The 23,217-nt window shown below is 37.2% G+C and overlaps 1 protein-coding gene across 1 annotated transcript in view; it reads right to left on the reverse strand.

Moving 5' to 3' along the window:
- LRP1B (LDL receptor related protein 1B) overlaps positions 1 to 23,217 on the reverse strand; it is a gene marked incomplete at its 5' end in the record, with an annotated part of 5,941,474 nt that overhangs the window by 3,740,173 nt on the left and 2,178,084 nt on the right. The window contains one exon of the mRNA XM_044073672.1: positions 12,330 to 12,470. Coding sequence (XP_043929607.1) covers positions 12,330 to 12,470 — 141 coding nt within the window. The remainder of the gene's footprint in view (positions 1 to 12,329; positions 12,471 to 23,217) is intronic.

Genomic DNA, 23,217 nt, shown 5'->3' on the forward strand with positions numbered 1-23,217 from the left:
TGCACATTTTTGTAGCTTAAAACTTATTGTTAACCTGGTGTTAGATCATGCTGATAACAGTAAACTGAAATGTTATAAATTCTAGAAGTGGCTAGAATTAAAAGAAATGGGGACATGGATGTTGCAAAGCCTTCAACATACTATGACAAGTTATTAACTTTAGTAGAAGGCCTGTGAATGACATCTTGTTTAAAACTAAATTGTCTAATTCTATATCTAAAGTTACAGTGAGAAATATGCAAACTCCCATGATACAAAATTTAGCAAGTAATGGTATAACCTTTTCCAGCTTGGGTGGGGGGTCACATTGCTAGCGTCTGTTAGAAGAATACTGAAGAATATGTTAGTAGCAGAAATACAGAAACTGATGTGCATGCTGTTAATCATACTGTTCCTACAGAATGTGATAAAACTGATGATAAATAATTGATTCATTATTAGTAGTAGTAATAGTAGCAGTAGTATTAGTATTATTATTGTTTAATTGTCCAATCTCCCACTTTGTTCCTTTTATGTTCTTAATCCCAGAGTAGCCCAGCCCTGATGATAGTCTGAACACAAAATTATCTCCCTTTATTCTTTTATTGGCTGTTGTCAGTAAGCAATAGTATTGTACAGAGCACCATCTTTGTCACCTCATGACCAGCTAAAATTCTTGAGAATATTGAATGATATACATAACAGCAAAAACTCTCAGTACCTGTTATCAGGGCAACACTTTAAATGCGACTGTGGAGATCCGAATCTAGTTACTTGTCATGTATTTTTGGTGTTAATATAACCAGATGTGTGTAAAAATTGTTTTACTTACTATTTTTTCAAAAAACAGAAGTTATTTTTAAATGTTACATACACCAGGTTAAAAGACATGCTAAGGCCCTGGATTTGAGCTGAACAATTTAATTTAGTGTGTCCTTCCTCTGCACCAAACAGAGAAATGAAAAATAAGAAATGAAGCAAATCTGGAAAACTCAGGTTTTCTTTTTCCTTAACATTGTAATAATATGCTTATATTTGCCCTACTAGAAATTGCAATTAACTCTCTCCCTTTAAAGTGTGTTACGGCAAATATCCTGCATGCAGCTCTAATGTGTCCAGAACTTAAGAGCTGATTGGCTATCACAGGCAACACCTCTGTCACTCCCCTCCCCATTCATCTTGCTGTTTTTTTTTTCTTTTTTCTTTTCGTAAATAACAGTAAGATTCAGAAATAATGAAGGAAAATAAGAGACACTAACAAAAAATATATTAGTAGTGTAAACTTGAGCCATTAACACATTGAGAGAATGGAACTTCCTAACAACGCTTAATTTCATTGTCAGGGAAACCCTTTGAAAGCAGTAGCTGCTGCTTTAAAAAAACCCCCAAAAAACGCTTAGTGCAAAACAGCTGTTTCTATGATTCCGATGGCATCTTCACTGCTAAAAGATGCCAACTAAGTGTAATTAAAGAATGTCTGTTTTCTGGAGCAAGTAAAGTCTACATTTTACACACATATGTTTAGATTTACACAAAATTCGGAGCTCAGCAACCACGTTTAAAGTGTTGTCCTGATAACGGAAAAGTACCAAACTCCCTTATTGTGTATTACTTTAACTATTATTTTTGTTTGTGTATTTATTCATTTATTTGTTCATTCATTCATTCATTCATTCATTTATTCATTTATTTATTTCATTTTTGTTTTCCAGGAAAGTCTGACTGGGTTAATGAAAGAAACGTTTTCAGTGAAGGTTACACGAAATGCTTTTGGCGTGCATTACTACAATGAAATTAAAAAGGCATATGAGGAAACATGTAAATGATAACCTTCTACCTAGGAACAGAGATAATTCTTAAAGTTAGTAGAAAAGTTCCCCGTATCAAGTTTATTTACATACAGAACACTATACACATACTGAAGTAAAAACGGTAATATGTTAATTAAGTAATCTCAGCCGGTTAGCTTGAGAAATAAAGCTTGTTCTAATATTTTTGTGGGGTTATAATTGTTTGATGGGGGTAGAAGGGGTAGTCTTCATTTTGCAGAACTTGAATGAGATTACAGTTGTAGTGGTATGTCAAGAAAGAGGGTTTTTTTTTTTTTTGCTTTTAGGCTGAAGTTTAGTTAACTACCCTTCACTAAAATGAGTCACCTATACTTTCATCATATGATACATCCTAAAATTCCTAGCCTTCATGAACAAGAATTCCCTTGAGCCATTATTAAATAAACCTACTAGAGGATGTATCATTCTTAAAATGATTCTTAAAAATATGGTTCCTTGCTGCAATATTCCTCTCTATGTCTCCTTCTCCAGTGAAGAATGATCATAAACTTATGATCATCTCCATTCAACTCCCAAAAGCTCCTACAGCAAACTCACAGTGATTTTAAGGAATATAAGCATGCCAAATTCAACTTACACTGTAACAAAATATGACAATTCCCATATGTCTGTACCCAACACACACACACACACACACACACACACACACACACACACACACACACACACACACACACACACACACACACCTTACTATAGCATCAAGTTCACATGGGAATTCAACACTCTTTTAGAAAAATGCATTGAACATATAGTATCTACCAAACCAAGTATCATGGGAAAAACAAAAACAATCCAGTTTGGTGAATGTCTGCCATAAATAAACTACAAAACAGAAGAAAGAACTCCCTTAAATAAGTTAGTAGATCCAAACCCCTCTTCTGAATGGTAATATCAAAATCATTAAAAAAACAAATAAGAAAACTATCAGGTACACTAAAGGAGACCAATGACTTAGACTGACGTCTGAAATGAAAGCTAATAATAAATCTTTTCTAGCTATGTTAGAAAACTAAAAAAAAATCTCCTATATTTCTCTGTACGTATTCATCATGAGTCTTTCTATTCTGACTCAACAGACTCTGCTACTGTCCTTGCAAATACATTTTGTGTTAGGTTCTCTCCCAAGACTTTTATCAAAGCTCCAAAGCAGCTGAATCCCTTATTCCCCAATTATCTCTAACGATCATTTACTGAAATTACTAACCAAGACTAAAATACTTCCTGCATCAATATACCTGATTGTTTAATTAAGAGTGGTAAACATGTCCTTAGAGACACATTCCTTAAACTGTTTAATTTACGTTTACCTACTGGTTTTGTACATGATGTATTGTGTGTTGCATCTCTGATGCCAATCCATAATGTTGGCCTTTCAGCTGACCCAGGTAATTACAGTCAATTCAGCCTTACAAGCCTCATCTACAAAGCAGTGGAATGTATTATAATTGACTTCATTAACTGGAATACCAGGATTGTTATTAGAATTGACCCCCGACAGTTTGGCTTTGTAAATGATTAATCTTTTCTCTTTGATCTGGTATACATCTTTTTGAAAGAGTTAAGGAGGCTATAGGTAGTGGCCATGAAGAGCACTCAGTGTATCTCGATCTGGCCAATGCCTTTGACACTATGCCCTATGCTGGCATCATAGAAGAGCTAAATGCTTTGCAATTAGCTCATTTGTGGCAAGATGGATAGCAAACTGGCTGAAATACAGAATCTGTACTCTTCAAGATGCAGGTACCTCATCAGAAAATATGAAATTAACAAGTTGTGCTCCCTAGGACTCAGTGCTGAGTCCTGTTCTTTTTAGTATTTTATCAAATCTCCAATTAAAGAGTCAAAACCTCTAACTAAAAAAGTTAGCAGATGACTGCAAACTAGGAGTTGTTGCTTACACAAATCAAGACTCTTCTTCATATAATGGTGCAGCTGAAGCAGAAGGAGAATCCCCTACAACTACCTGTTGTAGGGAAAGTCATAGAACAGAGAGCAAATCTCAAGGCCATTTTGTGTGTGCATTGGGGGAGGGTATACCTTCCACCTCAGCACCAGCTGGTAAAGAATGTAATCGTCTGCTAGTGGACTAATAGGTGAGCAGCATTAAGATTACAAAAAAACAAATAATACCCTGAAGAGTATACTTAATAAAAGAGCTGTACAACAGGGTGAAAACAAAATAATCTTATTATGTCTTACCCATATTTGTGATTAAAGATGACCTCTTATATAAAGCAATTAAAGACGAGGAACCTTTAATTAGTACAGTTACAAATAAGTCATATAAACTTTAAAAAGTGCAGAAAGAAGTTTATACATTAAGCAGAGCAAGAGTGATAATATAACTAAGATAACTGGGCAAGATAGTGAGCAAGATGTTCTGAGTTCTTCACGTAGGATTTTGAGTTAAAGGATGGTCTCTCTTCTAGAGTAAGGAAAAATAAGGAGGCTGTTAAAACTATATATGTCGCTAGTAATGATGCTAGCACATAGTAACACATTAGGAGGACACGTAAGAATGAGAACAAGTAAGGCAACAGCGTTAGACAGATTTTATTGGTGAAGAATGTCAGAAACCTGCTCCCCTTCTTGGCTGTTGGAGTCCATTAATTCAAGTGCCTATTATACAAGTGCCATTTCAGTGCATTGCTATAGACATTGTTTGGCTACTATTAAAATCTAGCATTAGTGCATACTAGTAATAATGGATTGTGCAACAAAATCACCACAGGCTGAACTATTATGAAAGGCTGCTGCCGGATAACTTACATTTTTATTCTCTTGAGTGTGCATCCTTAAAGACATACTTACTGGTCTACGGCAAGTGCTCATGTGCTGTTTGCCTACTAGACACTTGCTCCCTACCACTAGTTTAAAAAAGCAATTATTCTCCACTAATCTGATCTGCCTTAAAACTCTTACCATAAAACTCCCTTTCTGTTTCCTAAATCTAAAATCCCCCTCACCCTCCCTAACCTTAAATCTCCATTCCTGCTATCAAACCCTAAACATCCTCTCCTACTCACTAAACCTAAATCCCCTTCCTGATTTAAGCCTAATAGATATTCTTACCCCCTCTCACTCCTTCACCATGGCTGCACACTTACCTCACTCGAATTTGAGTAACGTGTTCATGTAAGTTAATGCAGCTACTTACCTGAACTCAAGTATGAGTGTCAACATAGACAAGCTGCAAGATGCCTCAGTCCTGGCTTCAAGACAGAGGCCTTCAAGTGCTTAGGGCTTGATAATGAGTAGTAGAAAGGATCCTCACTGACCAAAATATACCTTTTATGTCAAGGGTATTGCATTAGTTGTGCCAAAACTTTAATGCTAAGCAGTTAAAGACATCTGTCTAGCATCCACAGACCAATAGTTCAGTAGAATGGATCAATAAAACAGTGGAATCCATGTTTAACATCAAGTGACTGAAGCAGATGGTAAGCCCCCTGCCAGTACTTGCTATTGCATGAAAACCCTATCCTCAACCCTAATTTTTACTTAGAAAAAATCCTTCTGTAACACTACCACTAGTCAAGCAAAGTATGTCTGAATTATTGGCTTGGTAAATGGAACACAAAATGAAAATATTTGCTTCCTTTTGCAATCTTTTTTTTTCTATGTTGAGGATGTTTATTTTCAAAATACTGGTACTGACCACCTCTGTTTCCATGCTTATACATTTCAAAAAAAAAATTCAACATATATTTATCTAATACAAGTATATATATATATATATATATATATGGATCTATCTTACTACGTCGACAAGTCAGAACGCCGACAGCGAGAACACCGACGCCAGAAGATCGAAAACGGAGAAGACCGACGGATCAAAACCCCGACGCTGAGAACATCGACATGGGAAAAGGCTGTGTATGTATGCGGTAGTGACGGACGTTAGGGTGCGAGTAAGGTAAGTGTGCGACTGTGATAGTTTGTGGGTTAGGGGCGGGTTAAGTGAGTTAGGGTTAGGGCGGGCTAGGTGAGTGTGCGAGTGTGATAGTTTGTGGGTTAGAGGCGGGTTAAGTGAGTTACGGTTAGCGCGGGCTAGGTAAGTGTGCGACTGTGATAGTTTGTGGGTTGGGGCGGGTTAAGTGAGTTAGGGTTAGGGCGCGGGCTAGGTAAGTGTGCGACTGTGATAGTTTGTGGGTTAGGGGCGGGTTAAGTGAGTTAGGGTTAGGGCGCAGGTTAGGTGAGTGTGCGATAGTGGCGGACCTTAGGGTTAGGGTTTGGGTTAAGGTTGTAGGTAGTTGTGTATGTGAGGTTTAGTGTTGGTTTGTAAGGATTTTGGTGTGCTTGTGTTGTGTGTGTGCTTTTTGGACCGGGGATTTGTTTTGTTTGTTGCTTGTCGGGATTATGGTGTGTCAGGCATGTGAGGTTTCGTGTTTGTGAAATGTCGGTTATGTGGTGTCGGTGATTTTGTTGTCGGCGTTTTGACTTGTCGACGTAGTAAGATAGATCCATATATATATATATATATATATATATATATATATATATATATATATATATATATATATATATATATATATATATATATACATACATACACACACATATACATATGCACTTATATGTATGTATATATACACACACACACACACACACACACACACACACACACACACACACACACACACACACACACACACACACACACACACACACACACACACACACACACACACACACACACACACACACACGCAGTATTATTAGGTGTATCTAAAATGACTACAGAAACATAAGCTCAAAGGACTGACACTGAAAACACTGGTTATACAAGGGAGAGGTTTGTGCCCTTTCCCTACTGCTGTGTGACCTCAGAGTTGGTATGTATAATTAGCAGGGCATGTGGGGGTGCAGGCAGGCTTTCCCCTGCAAAAACATTGAAAAATGTGACAAAATCTAAATACCAATGTTGAGGTTGCACAGCAGTGGAGAAAGGGCATAAACCCCTCCCTTGTATCACCAGTGTTTTCAGTGTCAGTCTTTTTCGATCAGCCTTTTTAGTGTTGATCTTATGCATATTTTGAGTACTCATTGGTTCAGTTTGTTAATGCTATTCTTAACATACATATTTTGGGGTTTTGCAAATTATCTCATTGTAATGAAAATTAAAAGAAAAAAAATAGATCTGAATTGAAGAGAACCGATACTGATTTTATAACATAAATATTACGAATCTTCTGCATAAAAGAAGAAAAATGTCTTGAGAATTCATGTAGGTCACCATATTTCATATTTCTATATATTGTTTTATTTTTTTTTTCTTGAGGAAGGAAAATGAAATATGCTTCTTTTGGAGTAAAGTATCCTTTTAATAACAAGTTAGGGAAGATCAGACATCTTCAGTGATTCAGTTGGCTAGATTCTGAAAGACTAGGGATATTATTTAGAAGGGTCTCAGCCATCTTGCATCACTAGCCTGAAGTTAAATACAGCACCATCTGCAGCAGGATGCCATACTGGAGTCTGGTGTACAGCAAAAAAATCTGATTCACTAAGACAAGGTTATGAGATTCAGAAACATTGTATGTTAATGAACCTCTTTATCTATTCATGGTGTAAACCAAATGCTGCCAAACCCAATACGTAACCTCTGAGGTAACATAATGCTGACCATTCACACTGCACAGCCTGTATATGTTGGCCATACCATTGCATTCATGACATATATAAAACACTTTTATGCTTACAATATTATGGTTGCTAATTCATGTTTAGCATGATGCGGGGCTGTGCACAAGTAGTAGTGTATAAAGTGTGTTAAAAAATATGACCTGAGTTTTCCTTTATAAATATGAAGGGGATGACTCATGAAATAACAGAAACGGTCATGACTACATCCATCATCAGTCATGATGAAGCACTTCAATAAAGCCCCAAACTTCTGTGTTTTGTATGCTGAAAGTGCTGCAGCAGGCATATGGGTTCTTTCCCATCTCGTATTTCTGCTGATGATGATATACATGTGGAGCTGTACCTAAGCTGCAAAGGCCCACTGACTGCAAAAAGCAACTGCATTATTTTGAACTTTATTCTGGTACTCAATGCCAATACAGAGGGCAGAACAAGTAGGTCTCTCCAGTACTTTTCTTCTCAAGGGTAGAGCATGTTCCCTGCCTGGATGTAAGTGGATGTAAGTGCTGATACAGTCCATGAGCTGTAGCTAAGTAAGCCAAATCATAGATGACTTTTGGTTGTATTGCCCAAAATGGAAGGCATACCTTATTAGTGTCACTGCATGCCATACATATGATAAGATTAAGATGGAAGGCAAAGGAAAAAAAAAATGGCCTCCCAATTGTCAGAAAGATATACTTGACAAAAGACTGTGCTTTGACAACTATACCTCTGTGATGGTCTGGAAATCAGTTTGCCTTGCACAATTTATATCCCAAGGTACTTCTTCAAGGTTCAAAGAAGTTATAGTCCCACTTTATTTCTCCTACCATTGAATTCAATCCCACTTTGGCAGGTACCTCACTAAACACCTAGACCAGCTTCAGAAACAGATATTTCCTTAACCAAAAGAGATCAGGCTTCAGCACACTTAGGTACTCTGAAAGACTAAAAGCAATGTCCGTCTACTCAGTGACACAGTGACTCCAAATGGAAGATCTCTGCTTAGCCTTCCATTCTTTGAATGACCGGCCACTCCCTAAACTCATATCACCTAAAGAGAACCAGTGGTAAAGGATACAGCTGCTGCACTAACAGCACAGAATGACATGGCAGGTACTTAATTCAGTGTATTCCCCACTTATGTAATAGGCTGCCTTAAATATAAAGCAGAGTGCTTTACTGGCAACCTTTAAAATCAGTCTGAATGACTGGGGGTGATCACAAAAGTTCACCTGTGATATGTGAGCAAAATTGGATTAATACTGGATACTGTTAATCTTGCACTTGTGCTGGTTGATGTGGCTTCTCAATGGTCTCATTTGCTGTAAGCTTAGTAAGAACCTATGTATCTCTGAATCTTTGCCTTACTAGCAAATGTCTGACTCTTCACATGCAAAGGAGACAGAATAGGTGTAGGTGATATAAAAGGTGACATGTAGAATGGCTTCATAAAAAGAAGTAGTTTAAAAATGCAACATAGGAAATGGGAAAATGTTTCACACACGTTAGGAGATTCCATGTCCATCTGTCCATCTATCCCTAGCCTCCCTTTCACATTTTTGTGCATGGGGTTGGGGTGTCACTTCATCAGTGGTAATCTTCCACAGTCAAGGTTCACACTGTTGGGTGCTAGCTCTGCCCCGTCTTTGTAAGCAATACAAGTTTTAATGTAACAGTTATAACTTGTACTTCAAGACGTATTTGTTCATGACATAATGATGGAGTAATACTGACAGTTTTGTATTGTATCTCACATTTTACTAATGAGCATAAAATAAGCAAGCTCTGGAAGGTTCACTGTCTCTAGTTACTGCTACATTCATAGCAGAAAATAAAATAAAATCTCTTAAAGATAGATATTTAAAAAAATATCAATATGAATGGAATTTCTCAGTCAGAAAGTCACTAATGGCCCTTTAACTCCACCTGTGAAGTGCTATTTCAAGTATCAGCAATTATTTTGACTACATATAAAATGATACAATTTCATGATGGAAAAATTACACAGCACAAGATGTGAATACACTCATTTGTCATTCCTGAATCTAATTTCTTTGTTAATTTCTAGACCACAACAATTATTATACTGTCAGAGCTAAATCTCTCAAATAACATTTTGTTTTTCATTTGATAATGAATAATTTTGCAGATACAGCCCAACACCAGCATTATCCATGAGGGGTGAATGAAGCCAACAACCAGGGGTGAATAAGAAATACATTGTCTTGGTCTTCATAAGAAATAATAAAGGAATATAAAGGAATAAAAGGAATAATAAAGGAATATACTAATCCTTAAAACCTCAGCCATGCTAATAAGCATGATATGATTACAAACTGTGTAACAGTACCCTGCGAGCTGCTGATTATATGTGCCATCTTTTGCTTTGGGAATGCTCTTGAATCATAAAATTGTGCATTGAATGGTAATGCACTTTTTTCGCAAAATACCATTGCAAGCACTGAAATGACTCAATGATTAAAAGTATGAATCTTTATACATGCTTAAATGATGCCAAATATATTTTTATATATGTGCATGTTACAGAGTTTTCCATCCTAACCTGACTTCAGTGGCTCACAAAACCTTCATTTGCATCACCTTACCTTGTTTTCATGAAATATAAATATAAGATATAAATATATAACTGTGGGTGTTATTACATCATTAAATCAGTAACAACATTACCATATACAGCCCTTAAATAGTGTTAGTTGAATGCTTTTAGGGAGTTTTCTTTCTTCTTTTTTAGCTTTTTTTTGGTAGCAATGAAGCAAAACATCTGTCCATAATTTCCCTTTTAAATCAGGAAGCAGACAAAGTAAAACATGAATATTTACACATGAATGTATAAATGCATTTATGTATGGGTATCTACATATGTGAGTGTGTGTGTGTGTGTGTGTGTGTGTGTGTGTGTGTGTGTGTGTGTGTGTGTGTGTGTGTGTGCTCGTGCGTGCGTGCGTCAGTGAGCGCACATATGTCTTTATACATGTAGACCTGTGTGTCTGCTTTCTGCTGAACACTAATGTTTTCTCTTTACTAGTTTTCTAAAAATGGTATCTTAAAAGGCACCAATCACTAAACTGCAATATTTTAAGTGACCCAGCCAATATATCTTTAGCATGTTGAATATGCTCAGGCAAGTACAGTATTTTGCATGCAGAACACATGCAAAATATAGCTCTGCTAAATCAGATTATGCATAGTCAAAAATACAGAAAAAATTGCCTTTGTATTGTTATACAGCAGATAAATTTAAAATTCATGTATTTAAAAAAAAAAATCCATACATTTGCATATGAACCTGTCAAGTAGGTATCAACTCGTATGTTACCAGATGGGTAGCAAACTGGCTAAATGATAGAACCCACTCAGTCAAAATAGGGGAAGACATGTCTAGTAGTAGACCCTTAACAAGTGGTGTACCCCAAGGATCAGTCTTGGGGCCTCTACTGTTTGGGATATACTTTCTGAGGTGCAATCCAAAACCAGTGTTCTGTGGCTGATCAAGTTTGCAGATGACTGCAAGCTGGGTGCTCTCTTAAATTTCCCTAGAGATGTGAACATCTTAAAGAGGGTCTTACCCAAATTAATGATTGGTGCCAGAAGCATGGCCTCAAACTGAATGTCAAGAAATGCATCCCTATCCCCTTTAGGGAAAATGGCATCCCCACTAATTATCACATTAATAACAATGTACTAAGCACACAATCAGTTGTGAGGGACTTGGGCAACCAGGTTGACAGCAACCTGACTTTTGACCACAACATTGCCTCCATTGTACGGAAGGCTTTCTACATGGCCCACCTCATAAGTAAGGGTATTTCATCCAGGAACATGGATGTCATAACATCCCTGGACTCCTTCCTCATCAGACCCATTATTGAGTACAATGCTCCCTTTGGCATGTACCTTGCAAGCACATGCAGCAGTTGGACAGACCACAGATGTTCCTGAACAGGAAAATCCAGGAGCTCAAACATCTATCTTATACAGATAGACTAAAAGCCCTGTCCTTCTACTCAGTCTTGTACAGACTGTTCAGAGGTGACCTGTGTCTGGCATACAAGGCCATCTCAAACCTAGCCTTGATGGAGTTACTGCATATCCGCAAGTCAAACTCGACTTGCACAACCTACACGCAAGGCCTGAACCTGGTCTGTGACATTAATAGAACTTGTGGTGGAATAGATGTGTGTCCCACAGATTCCCCCATCTGTGGAATAGACTCCCTCTCCATGTCAAGCAGAGTACCTATTTAGCACTCTTTAAGAGGAACCTGGATGACTGGAAGAGAAACAGAGAATACACCCCTGGGATCCCACCTGTGTCCCTGCTGGACAGGGGAAAAGGGGAAAGAGATGCTGACTTTGTGGGAACATGGGCAAAATTCTTTGCTAGGCTTATAATGGCTTCCAGGCCAATAGCTTAGTATCACCCTATGAACCTATGAACCTAAGGCTCCCATGTATTGTGTGATTTTTAGTTTTACTGTCTACATAACACTGTTTTATTTCTTGTGGATGAACCACTCTAATCAGGAGTAAATCCCAGTAAGACAATTTAAGATAGGAATTATTTGTATACTTGGCAGTACTACAGTTAAGATTGTTTATATTAATTTTTCCCATTTTTGTGCATGTTATATAATTTACCTGGAATTTAAATTTCTTTGGAGAATATTTATAAAAATGACAACCATATCTTAATTATTTTGGAGTGTTTCAAAATAAAATCTAAGTACATATACTGTGCAAAAAAATTAGCAAAATCATTCTTTTCATGTAACCTACAAACCTGACACCTTCAAAGACAAATGCTACAGAGATATAGAAAAAAATGCACTTTAGTGCATTGTGTTACCTTGCTGATTGTCTTTGTCATATACTTTTATATGAACAATTCCTGATGTTTTGTTTCTTAACACCAGAGGCCTTTTTCCATCCTTCTTGTTGCATGTACCCATTTGAGCAGAGTTCTGATCAGCCCACCACAGTTTCTCACCTGTATGAATAAAATAGTAAACAATTCATTTTGATTTAATGTTCTTATTAAAACTACAAGATAGGTTACATTAAATCCAAGAAAATGCTGCAGTCCATAACCTCTTAACCCAAGTAAAAATTGTGTCCATTAAATAAACAGAATATTTTATTCCGGATAGACATCAATAAATGAATGAGCACCAGATGTGTCTTATTTGCATTTTTATCATAATAGCTACATATTAACAGCTAACATATACATACACCCACAGTTATTAAGCAATAAATATTTAACTGGTGACATTCTTTTCAATTTCAAAAGTATTTATGCATCTGTATGTGTTATCAAGTTCTTTCAGAGAATTTATTGCTGACATGAGTTATTCCAGTAATAAACTACCAAAAATGAAGAAAGCGAACAGACTGCAGAAAATCAAAGAGAAAGTGAAGACTTAGCTGATACTACCATTCAACTTTATTATGATAACTTAAGCGCTTTTATACTTGGTAAATCAGACTTCATTAGGAGTTTCTGATGAAGTCCGATTTACCAAGGATGAAAGCACTCATTTTATCACAATAAATAAACCAAGAAGAAACTTTGCAGTGTGGAGGGTGTGATGTTTACTTCCTAAATTATGTTATGCGCTTAGTTCACTTAATAAAAATCAAACTGTAAAATATAACTTTAAAACACATGCTACCAAATAATCAAATAGAAAATAGTAGGTTGTCCACAGTTGAGTTAAAAATCCTTTATTGAAAAACACAGACACATGATATATTGAAAAGCATCAAAAACATTCATTATATATAATCAGGTTGTTTGGAGCAAGGAAGTAGTTACAGAGGCTGGTTGTGTTAAGAGCAATAAAAGCATTAAAATCATTCCTTTAGCCAAATCCCCCTTCTCCCTTAATATCATATTGTAATTAGAGATTGTAAATTCAGTTTATCACAATAAAATTGCATAGTGATATTAGCTCTGAAGTTTTCACTTCCTCTCTGTTTTTATACCAGTAATAAACAATAAATACATTTTACTTCCTTTTTTTGGTATATCAGTCACATTGCATTTTTTTCTGACAGGCTTATCATGCAAGTTATATTAGGACTAAAAATAAGTAGTAATAGTTATTTAATAGTACTTAAAAATATTACACATCAGGTTTTGTTACAGAATGCACTTTACATTATATAATGGTCATACGACATAAAAAAATAAAATAAAAAGACATTAGCAGAGTATACTAATTTTATTTAAATGAATAACAGCTATGAAAAATATGTTTTATATTATGTTAATGGGATTTATTAGAAAAGAAAAAAATCAAGGTGCAACTTAAACTGTGAAAAGTATATGAAAATGTGAGAAACATCATTATACAGTTTTTCTTTCATAAGTAGTAGGCTAACTGCCCTTGTAGGCCATTTTAAGCCTAGCCAAGTTCACTCAAAGGTGAAAATTAAACTCTGTACCTTGCATCTGTGAGGAAACACCTCAACCATTATTCTAGCTGCAAATCTCCTAAATTTATGAATCTTTTCTCATTCTCTTAATGTGGTATCTTGTAGTTAAACTGCCCTTGGGAGACACTTTAAGTCTAGCTGATATTCAAAGGTAAGAATCAAACTGTGTACTTTGTGCGTAGGAGGTAAACATCTTAGCCATTATGCCAATCTCAAACCCATTTTAATTACAGATTATACTAATTTGACTTGTTATCTCACACACACACACACACACACACACACACACACACACACATATATATATATATATATATATATATATATATATATATATATATATATATATTTGCAAACAACCCAAAACTAAAGCAGAAAATGCATACAAATTTGCAGGCTGTGCATTACCTGATGAAAGAAATTAGATTTTTCTCAAAGTGAAAATTCCAGTTTTGTTATGTATTATACTAATGTAACAAATTTGTACTGACAAGAAAAAAAATGGCGGCACCCAGTGAGGCTGCAGCTTTGTTAGCTCGTTAGGGAGAAATGCTAATTCCTGCTTCTTTTGCACAAAATAATTCTGAAAAAATCGCTTTCCAGACATTTTTTTTTACTTAAAAGATTTTTATTTTCAAATAATAATATAAAATTCTATAACATTTTATAAATGACAATTTGAATAACTATATACAATATATACACCAGCCTGACATCAATAACAGTATTAAAGAAAACAAGATGTATACGAGTATAAGAAACTATCTATCAGAGGATATCAGTTTATAGATGAAAAGTGTCACTCAATGACAAAACTTTTTTCCATGGATTGTTAACCAATGGCCTAGGAAAAATCCTTAGCTCCTTGATTTTCATTTTCATCAAAACTGAGCTCTTCAGTAGAGTGTAGAAATCTTCCAAAGTTGGTGTTATGTTTGAGTTGCGTCTTCTGGTAATACATTTCCTTGAGATTGCAAGTATTGTCCATAATAAACACATATTTGTTTTGTTCAGATGTTGACCTTCATTCACATTGAAAAGGATTAATGCTTTAGATAAAATAAAGGAATCGTTAAATAAAACTTAGAAAAATGTATTTATTCTATTCCAATATGGTTTAGATTTGGTACAATCATAAAAAAATATGATTCCAATCTGCTTTTTGTGACTATTCACATCTCCAACATGTTCCATTTGAGGAAGGACTAAACTTAGTAATTTTATCTGGGGTTAAAAAAACTCTGCGTATATATTTCCAGTTAAAAGTTTTCCAATATTGTGTTTGGTAAACTTTCCAGACATTTTGATGTGGACACAATTACTTATACCAGAAGGAAATTACTGGAAATTAAACAGATTACTAGAACAAGCTGCTGGCTTGAATCTCTATTGTCTGCAGAGTACTCGGGGCCTACATCACTTGCAGAAATCCTAGATCTCTGCATTTTAAACAGGAATGCCATCAGAACTCTAAACTTCACAGGGATGGTTCTGGAATTCCCCAGAGCAGCTACAAAATAAAAAGATGTGAAAGAACTAGAAAGAGAGGTTGCAGAGGCAGAGCTGCTGCTAAACTGAAGAGAACCCCCCACAAGCCTTTATTACCTTCAGTATTACTTGCAAATGTCTGCTCACTGGATAACAAGATGGACTATCTAAGAATGGAGCTCACATAAAATAAGGTGAAGGACATTTGTTTGTTCAATTTCTCTGAAACCTGGCTGCATAGTAACATTAGTGACAATGCTGTGAACCTAGATGGGCTAACTCTATTTAGAGAAGATAGATGTAAAACAGATAGATGTAAAGCAAAACGCTAAAGGTGGTGATGTATGCATCTATGTTAATAACAGATAGTGCAAAGACTGTAAGCTGGTTCAGTCATACTGATCCAAAGATGTGGAAATTGATACTAAAATATAGACCTTTCTATGTAATAAGGAAAATTAGTGGGATATATGTCAAAGCAGTGTACATCCCCCACCATTAACACCAGTGAAGTTCAAAATAAACACCATAATATTATCTCTGAGCTACAAAGCAGAAACACAAAATTTGCCCATGTGATAGCAGGTGATTTTAAGAGAGCTGAGCTTAAGCAGGTGCTACCCCATTTTTATTAGTATGTGGATTTCCTCACCAGAGGGGAGAATACCTTTGACAAAGCTTACTGCAATATTAAAGGAGCATTTGAAACTTTGAATCACCCCAACCTAGGCAGCTCTGATCACATTGCCATCCTGCTTCTACCTACCTATAAGATGGCTTTGATCAGAGAAAAAACAACAACTAGACAGATCAGAGTCTGGCAGGAGGGTTCCATGAATTGCCTTCATGACTGTTTGAATACCACCTGCTGGGAGGTCTTCAAAGAAGCTGCTATGCACAACCTCAAGTTAGACCTAGACATCTATACTGAATCAGTTCTTATCTACAAAAATAAATGCATGGAGGATGTAACTACCATGAAAGCCATCACTGTAAGAGCTAATTAGAAGCTCTGTCTCACCAGGAATGTCTACAAGCTACTGAGGAAAATAACACAGACTTCAAGGCAAATGACAAAGGTAGGTTAAAGGTGGCCAGGCCAAATCTGAAAAAGGGCATTAAAGAGGCAAAGAGGGAGTTTGTAAGGAAAATTCAAATCTGCTTCCAAGACATGAGGGACATGAGAAGCCTACGGTGGGGGATACAGCAGCTCACAGACTTTAAGGCCAAATCACCCCAATGTGATGACAGCTTTGAAATCCTAAATGAACTGAACTACTTCTTTGGGTTTGAGGAGAAACAAACACTGACAAAGAGAAGACAGTGATCACCTTAAACTCCAAGAAGGTGAGACTTCAGCTTAAGAAGGTGAACCCTAGGAAGACTGCTGGATCAGACAACATACCTGGCAAGGTGTTGAAGGAGTGTGCTGATCAATTATGTCTGGTACTGACAGACATCTTCAACTCATCCTTGCTAGATAAAGTTCCCTCATGTTTCAAGGAAACAAATATTGTCCCACTTTCCGAAGAAACCCAACCCTATCTGCCTCGATGACTTCAGATCATTCACCTTTACCTCAAATTTCATGAAGTGCTTTGAGAGGATTATGAGGAAACATCTAACTGCAAGTCAGCCTAAGTCTCTCGATCCACTCCATTTTGCATACCAGACAGATAGATCAACTGCAGATGCTATATCAGTCACACTACACCTTGCACTAAAACACCTAGAAGGGAGGAACAACTATGTATGGCTGCTGTACATCGATTTCAGTTTTGTGGTCAATACTGTGATGCCGATGTAACTGGTGGATAAGCTCATGAAACTTGACATAAACAAGCACCTATGTAACTGGACTCATGACTTTCTGATTGGTAGATCCCAGTGGACATGAACTGGAAACAATATCTGTCAATGCATAGTCCTGAATACTGGTGTTCTACAAGGTTGTGTGCTCAGCCCCTTGCTCTCCACCATCCTCACTCATGGCTGTACTGCAAAACATAAGTCAAATCATATTATAAAATTTGCTGATGATACCACAGTTGTCTGTCTCATTAGTGGTGAGAATGAAAATAACTACAGAGATGAGGTGAACACTTTGATCGCCTGGTGTGACAGGAAAAATCAGGACCTGAATGTTAATAAGACCAAAGAAATGATTATGGACTACAGGAGAAAGTAAACAGTTCAACAATCACTCACTATCAAAGGGGAGGTAGTACAGAAAGTCATAACAACCAAGGTCTTGGGCCTTCATATCTCTGATGACCTTTCCTGGGCTGCTGATACCAACCATATAGTCAAGAAGGCTCAACAGAGGCTTCACCTCCTGAGAAAGCTGAAAAAGGCCAAGATCCCACTGTCGACTCTTATCAATTTTTACAGGGGAGCTATCAAGAGCATCCTCACTAGCAACTTCATAGCATGGCTCGGCAACTGCACAGTTACTGAAAAGAAGAAACTACAGAGGGTGGTGAGGGTGTCTGAGAAAATCTTGGGCACAAACTTCCCTTCTACTCAGGAGCTTTTCTTTACTAGAGTAAGAAAGAGAATATATAAAATACATGCTGATTCGACCCATCCAACCTTCAAATGGTTCTCACAACTTGCTTCTGGAAGGAGGTACCACAGCTTCTGTTGTAGGACTACCAGATTCAGGAACAGTGTGTACCCTACAGCTGTGAGACTTATTAATATGGACACCAACCATAATACCTGATACATTGAAGCCTCTTTTTTTCATTTAATCTTGCTGCTCTGAGCAATTACTGCCAGCATTACTATTATGCAATATGATGGCTATACTTATCACGTCTTCTTCTTCTTTTGGCTTTTCCCAGTTAGGGGTCACCACAGTGGATCTCCTCTCTGCTCATGATTGGCAATGGAGTTTTAAGGTGTCAAGTTGCCAGCCCAGTGCCTGACCTTCCACAGGAGGCACACACACAAACTCACACACTCACACCTAGGGCCACTTTAGAGTATCCAATCCATCTACAGCATGTCTTTGGGATGTGGGAGGAAACCGGAACACCTGGAGGAAACCCACACAACCACAGGGAGGACATGCAAACTCCACACAGAAGGCACCCCAGCCGAGGATCGAACCGGAGAACCTCTTGCTGTGAGGTGGCAATGCTAACTGCTGCACCTCCGTGGCCACCCTATACTGAGTCATGTCTTAAGGTTAACAAATGCAACATGGTAACTAAACAGCTACTATTCACTAGTCTCTATTTATTCTCTATCTTAACAGTGTAGGGGTTTGGTGGTGGATATTTATTTATTTTTTATCACTGGATAATGGGTATTGATTGTGTTTATGTAATGTGAACTGCCTCTTGCATGTTACGTATTATTTTCTTTCTTATGTTATTCTTTGATAGTGCTGTGTCTGTGTTATTTGCACTACATTTCTCTCATAAGCTGACCTTGTAATTTTGTTTAGGCTGCAGTTGTGTGGTTCTAAATGACAGTAAAGTTTCTTTGAATCTTTTGATTTGACATTTGATGGGTACATTTGGTATGTTAAACATATGATTTGATATCTGACATCTGACATTTGAAATAATATTTTGGTATGAGATTTTTCTTCTTAAAAAAAAGCAACTGATAACATTTTTAAAATCAATGCTTATGAAAAAATACAGTTATGTAACAACTATTCATTATATAAAAAAGTACATTTTATTTAGTGATTTACAAAGGTAAGGGGGAATTGATAGAATATTAAATGCCTTATTATTTTCATATGAGACGATACATTAATCTTCTCTTCGAATTAGATTTTGTCAATTTTTCTAACTTTCTAAGTTAGGCAGCCATGCAGTGCTGTTGCAGTCTGTCTAAAGCATCCTTGGACAATTCTCATACTTAAAGAACATATAAACAAAGCAGTTCACCAGCAGAGAAAATATCTGAACAGGAGACTAGTGCAAGCTCCAAGGACAAAATATACACAATAAAATCATTAGTTTCTTGGAAATATCAAAAACATCATGGTTTCTTCAGGTCTGGAAACAAGAACTGAACACTGAGCACTCTTTTATTGCCACAAGTCATCTCTGAGTTTTTTTTATAGCACAAATATTTCTTAATGTGACATAGGGAAAGATGGCTGTATGCTTTTCTACAAATGCACTGAATTCTTGCTTCCATTATAAGACTACATGAGAGATCACATCATCTTGCTGGATACAGCAGTGAAGTGGATAGTGTTGCTGCCACACATCAAGAAGTTATCTGGTTCAGTTCTGGGCTGAGGTGCCTTCTGTGCAGAGTCTACAATGTCCTCCCTGAGTTAACATGGGTTTCTTCAAGTTGCTCCAGTCTCCTCCCACATTCCAAAGACATGCAGTAGGTGGATTGAACACTCTAAATTGGCCATAGGTTTGAGGATGTGTGCAAATGTGTGGTATAAAAGAACAGTCATGACAGGCTGGCCTTCTAGTGGTGTGAACCTTGGCTCTACATTATTGTCACTAATAAACTGACAAGCCACCTCCCTGTGAAAAAAGGGTGGGTGATGGATGGATGGATGGATGGATGGATGGATGGATGGATGGATGGATGGAAGGATGGATGGATGGATGGATTACACCAGCTTTCAAATCATAACAGCTACATATACTGTAAGTACGGAAACATCTTGTGTACAATAAACTGGCAATGTATCTGAAACTTCAGACTGTTGTGCTCATTTGTATATCAGTAAAATCTGCAGTTTAATAGCATGCAGATACATGATGTGAGGTTTCTTTTTCTTAACAGTGGATCCACAGATATGATCATGTTTTTCTTGCTTAGTTAGCTATTCTTGGAACTTATTTTTCTTTCAGATTGTGTGGCTCATATGTAGAAGTGTAGCAAGCTAATATGGGAATAACACGTGCCCAGTCTTGTATGGCACAACCAGTATCGCATCTATGACAGTACATTATTTAAAAAATAACAAAAAGTATATATAAATCTTCAGGAAACACACATGTCTGATAATCTAACAAAACTAGAATTCCCTTTAAGAGTATCATCAAGAAAAATATAACTTCTTATTGTTGGCAAACAAATCACTGCAGACAGAGTGCTGAATTTGTATTTAGTCTTCCTATCTTCAAATGGCATAAAGTACATTTTAAATTACATCAAATACATTAAATGGATCTCTTATTTTTTCCAGTACATTTCTTAAAGAGTGAATAGATGTGGACATGAAAATACAGCCCACCAACTGATAAAGTCTAGTTATTGTCAGTAATCCTGGAACTTTCTACATGTACAAAATATAAATAGAAATGAGCCATTATCTCCACAATCTTCTCCAGTATAGCATTACGAAGTCTAGAACTGTTTGACTGTTTTACTTGTGTTAAAACATTAAGACCATGAAATACATAATGTATCAAAACACTAAAATAATGTCCCGTTAAGTAAAATGGGTAAGTCATATTTTATATTTTTATGGCAGTGTAATCTGTTTCTTATTATCTAAGTAGAAAGTACAAGATGTCCTTGTTAAAAAAGGTGGACGCCTTTTATCTTTGTGAAAATGAAGGCTGCTTCTAAAATAGCATTTTGGAATAATGCTCATAATTATGTAAATTAAAGCATACTGAGAAATCATCTAGCCTTTTGATATATGAAAAATGCGAACAGTAGAAATTACTGACTTCTTTAGTTTTTTTATTATTGTATATCTGTTAAATTATTAGAACATGTATTTATTAAAATTCATTAAGAGTGTTAAAGTACTGATCTATTTTAAATATTTTAATGTAAAATTATGTTTATGTTTGTCTTATAAGGACACAGATGACTTCTGCAATCATTTAGGATGATATGCCAATAAAAAGAAAAAAAAAATCAATAGCAGTATTATCAGTTGTGAGGTGCACGCCTGGGTGCACATTGTAGGATCAATAGCAGTATTATCAGTTGTGAGCACACGTCTGGGTGCACATTGTAGGATCAATAGCAGTATTATCAGTTGTGAGGCACACATCTGGGTGCACACTGTAGGATCAATAGCAGTATTATCAGTTATGAGGCGCATGTCTGGGTGCACATTGTAGGATCAATAGCAGTATTATCAGTTGAGAGGCGCATGTCTGGGTGCACATTGTAGGATCAATAGCAGTATTATCAGTTGTGAGGTGCACGCCTGGGTGCACATTGTAGGATCAATAGCAGTATTATCAGTTGTGAGGTGCATGTCTGGGTGCACATTGTAGGATGAATAGCAGTATTATCAGTTGTGAGGTAAACATCTGGGTGCGCATTGTAGGATCAATAGCAGTATTATCAGTTGTGAGGTGCACGTATGGGTGCACATTGTAGGATCAATAGCAGTATTATCAGTTGAGAGGCGCACGTCTGGGTGCACATTGTAGGATCAATAGCAGTATTATCAGTTGAGAGGCGCACGTCTGGGTGCACATTGTAGGATCAATAGCAGTATTATCAGTTGAGAGGCGCACGTATGGGTGCACATTGTAGGATCAATAGCAGTATTATCAGTTGTGAGGTGCATGCCTGGGTGCACATTGCAGAATCAATAGCAGTATTATCAGTTGAGAGGCGCACGTCTGGGTGCACACTGTAGGATCAATAGCAGTATTATCAGTTGAGAGGCGCACATATGGGTGCACATTGTAGGATCAATAGCAGTATTATCAGTTGAGAGGTGCACATTTGGGTGCACATTCTAGGATCAATAGCAGTATTATCAGTTGAGAGGCGCACATCTGGGTGCACAGTGTAGGATCAATAGCAGTATTATCAGTTGAGAGGCGCACGTATGGGTGCACATTGTAGGATCAATAGCAGTATTATCAGTTGAGAGGCGCACTTCTTGGTGCACATTGTAGGATCAATAGCAGTATTATCTGTTGTGAGGCACACGTCTGGGTGCACACTGTAGGATCAATAGCAGTATTATCAGTTGTGAGGCGCACGTCTGGGTGCACATTGCAGGATCAATAGCAGTATTATCAATTGTGAGGTGCACGTCCGGATGCACATTGTAGGATCAATAGCAGTATTATCAGTTGTGAGGTGCACGTCTGGGTGCACATTGTAGGATCAATAGCAGTATTATCAGTTGTGAGGTGCACGTCTGGATGCACATTGTAGGATCAATAGCAGTATTATCAGTTGTGAGGTGCAGGTCTGGGTGCACATTGTAGGATCAATAGCAGTATTATCAGTTGTGAGGTGCACGTCTGGGTGCATGTTGTAGGATCAATAACAGTATTATCAGTTGTGAGGTGCATGCCTGGGTGCACATTGCAGGATCAATAGCAGTATTATCAGTTGTGAGGCGCACATCTGGGTGCACATTGTAGGATCAATAGCAGTATTATCAGTTGAGAGGTGCACGTCTGGGTACACATTGTAGGATCAATAGCAGTATTATCAGTTGAGAGGCGCATGCCTGGGTGCACATTGTAGGATCAATAGCAGTATTATCAGTTGAGAGGTGCACTTCTTGGTGCACATTGTAGGATCAATAGCAGTATTATCTGTTGTGAGGCACACGTCTGGGTGCACACTGTAGGATCAATAGCAGTATTATCAATTGTGAGGCGCACGTCTGGGTGCACATTGCAGGATCAATAGCAGTATTATCAATTGTGAGGTGCATGTCTGGATGCACATTGTAGGATCAATAGCAGTATTATCAGTTGTGAGGTGCACGTCTGGGTGCACATTGTAGGATCAATAGCAGTATTATCAGTTGTGAGGTGCACGTCTGGGTGCATGTTGTAGGATCAATAACAGTATTATCAGTTGTGAGGTGCATGCCT

This window comes from Protopterus annectens, chromosome 6.part0 (genome assembly GCF_019279795.1).
Source record: "Protopterus annectens isolate FY-2018-M chromosome 6.part0, PAN1.0, whole genome shotgun sequence".
Classification (NCBI taxonomy): Eukaryota; Metazoa; Chordata; order Ceratodontiformes; family Protopteridae; genus Protopterus; species Protopterus annectens.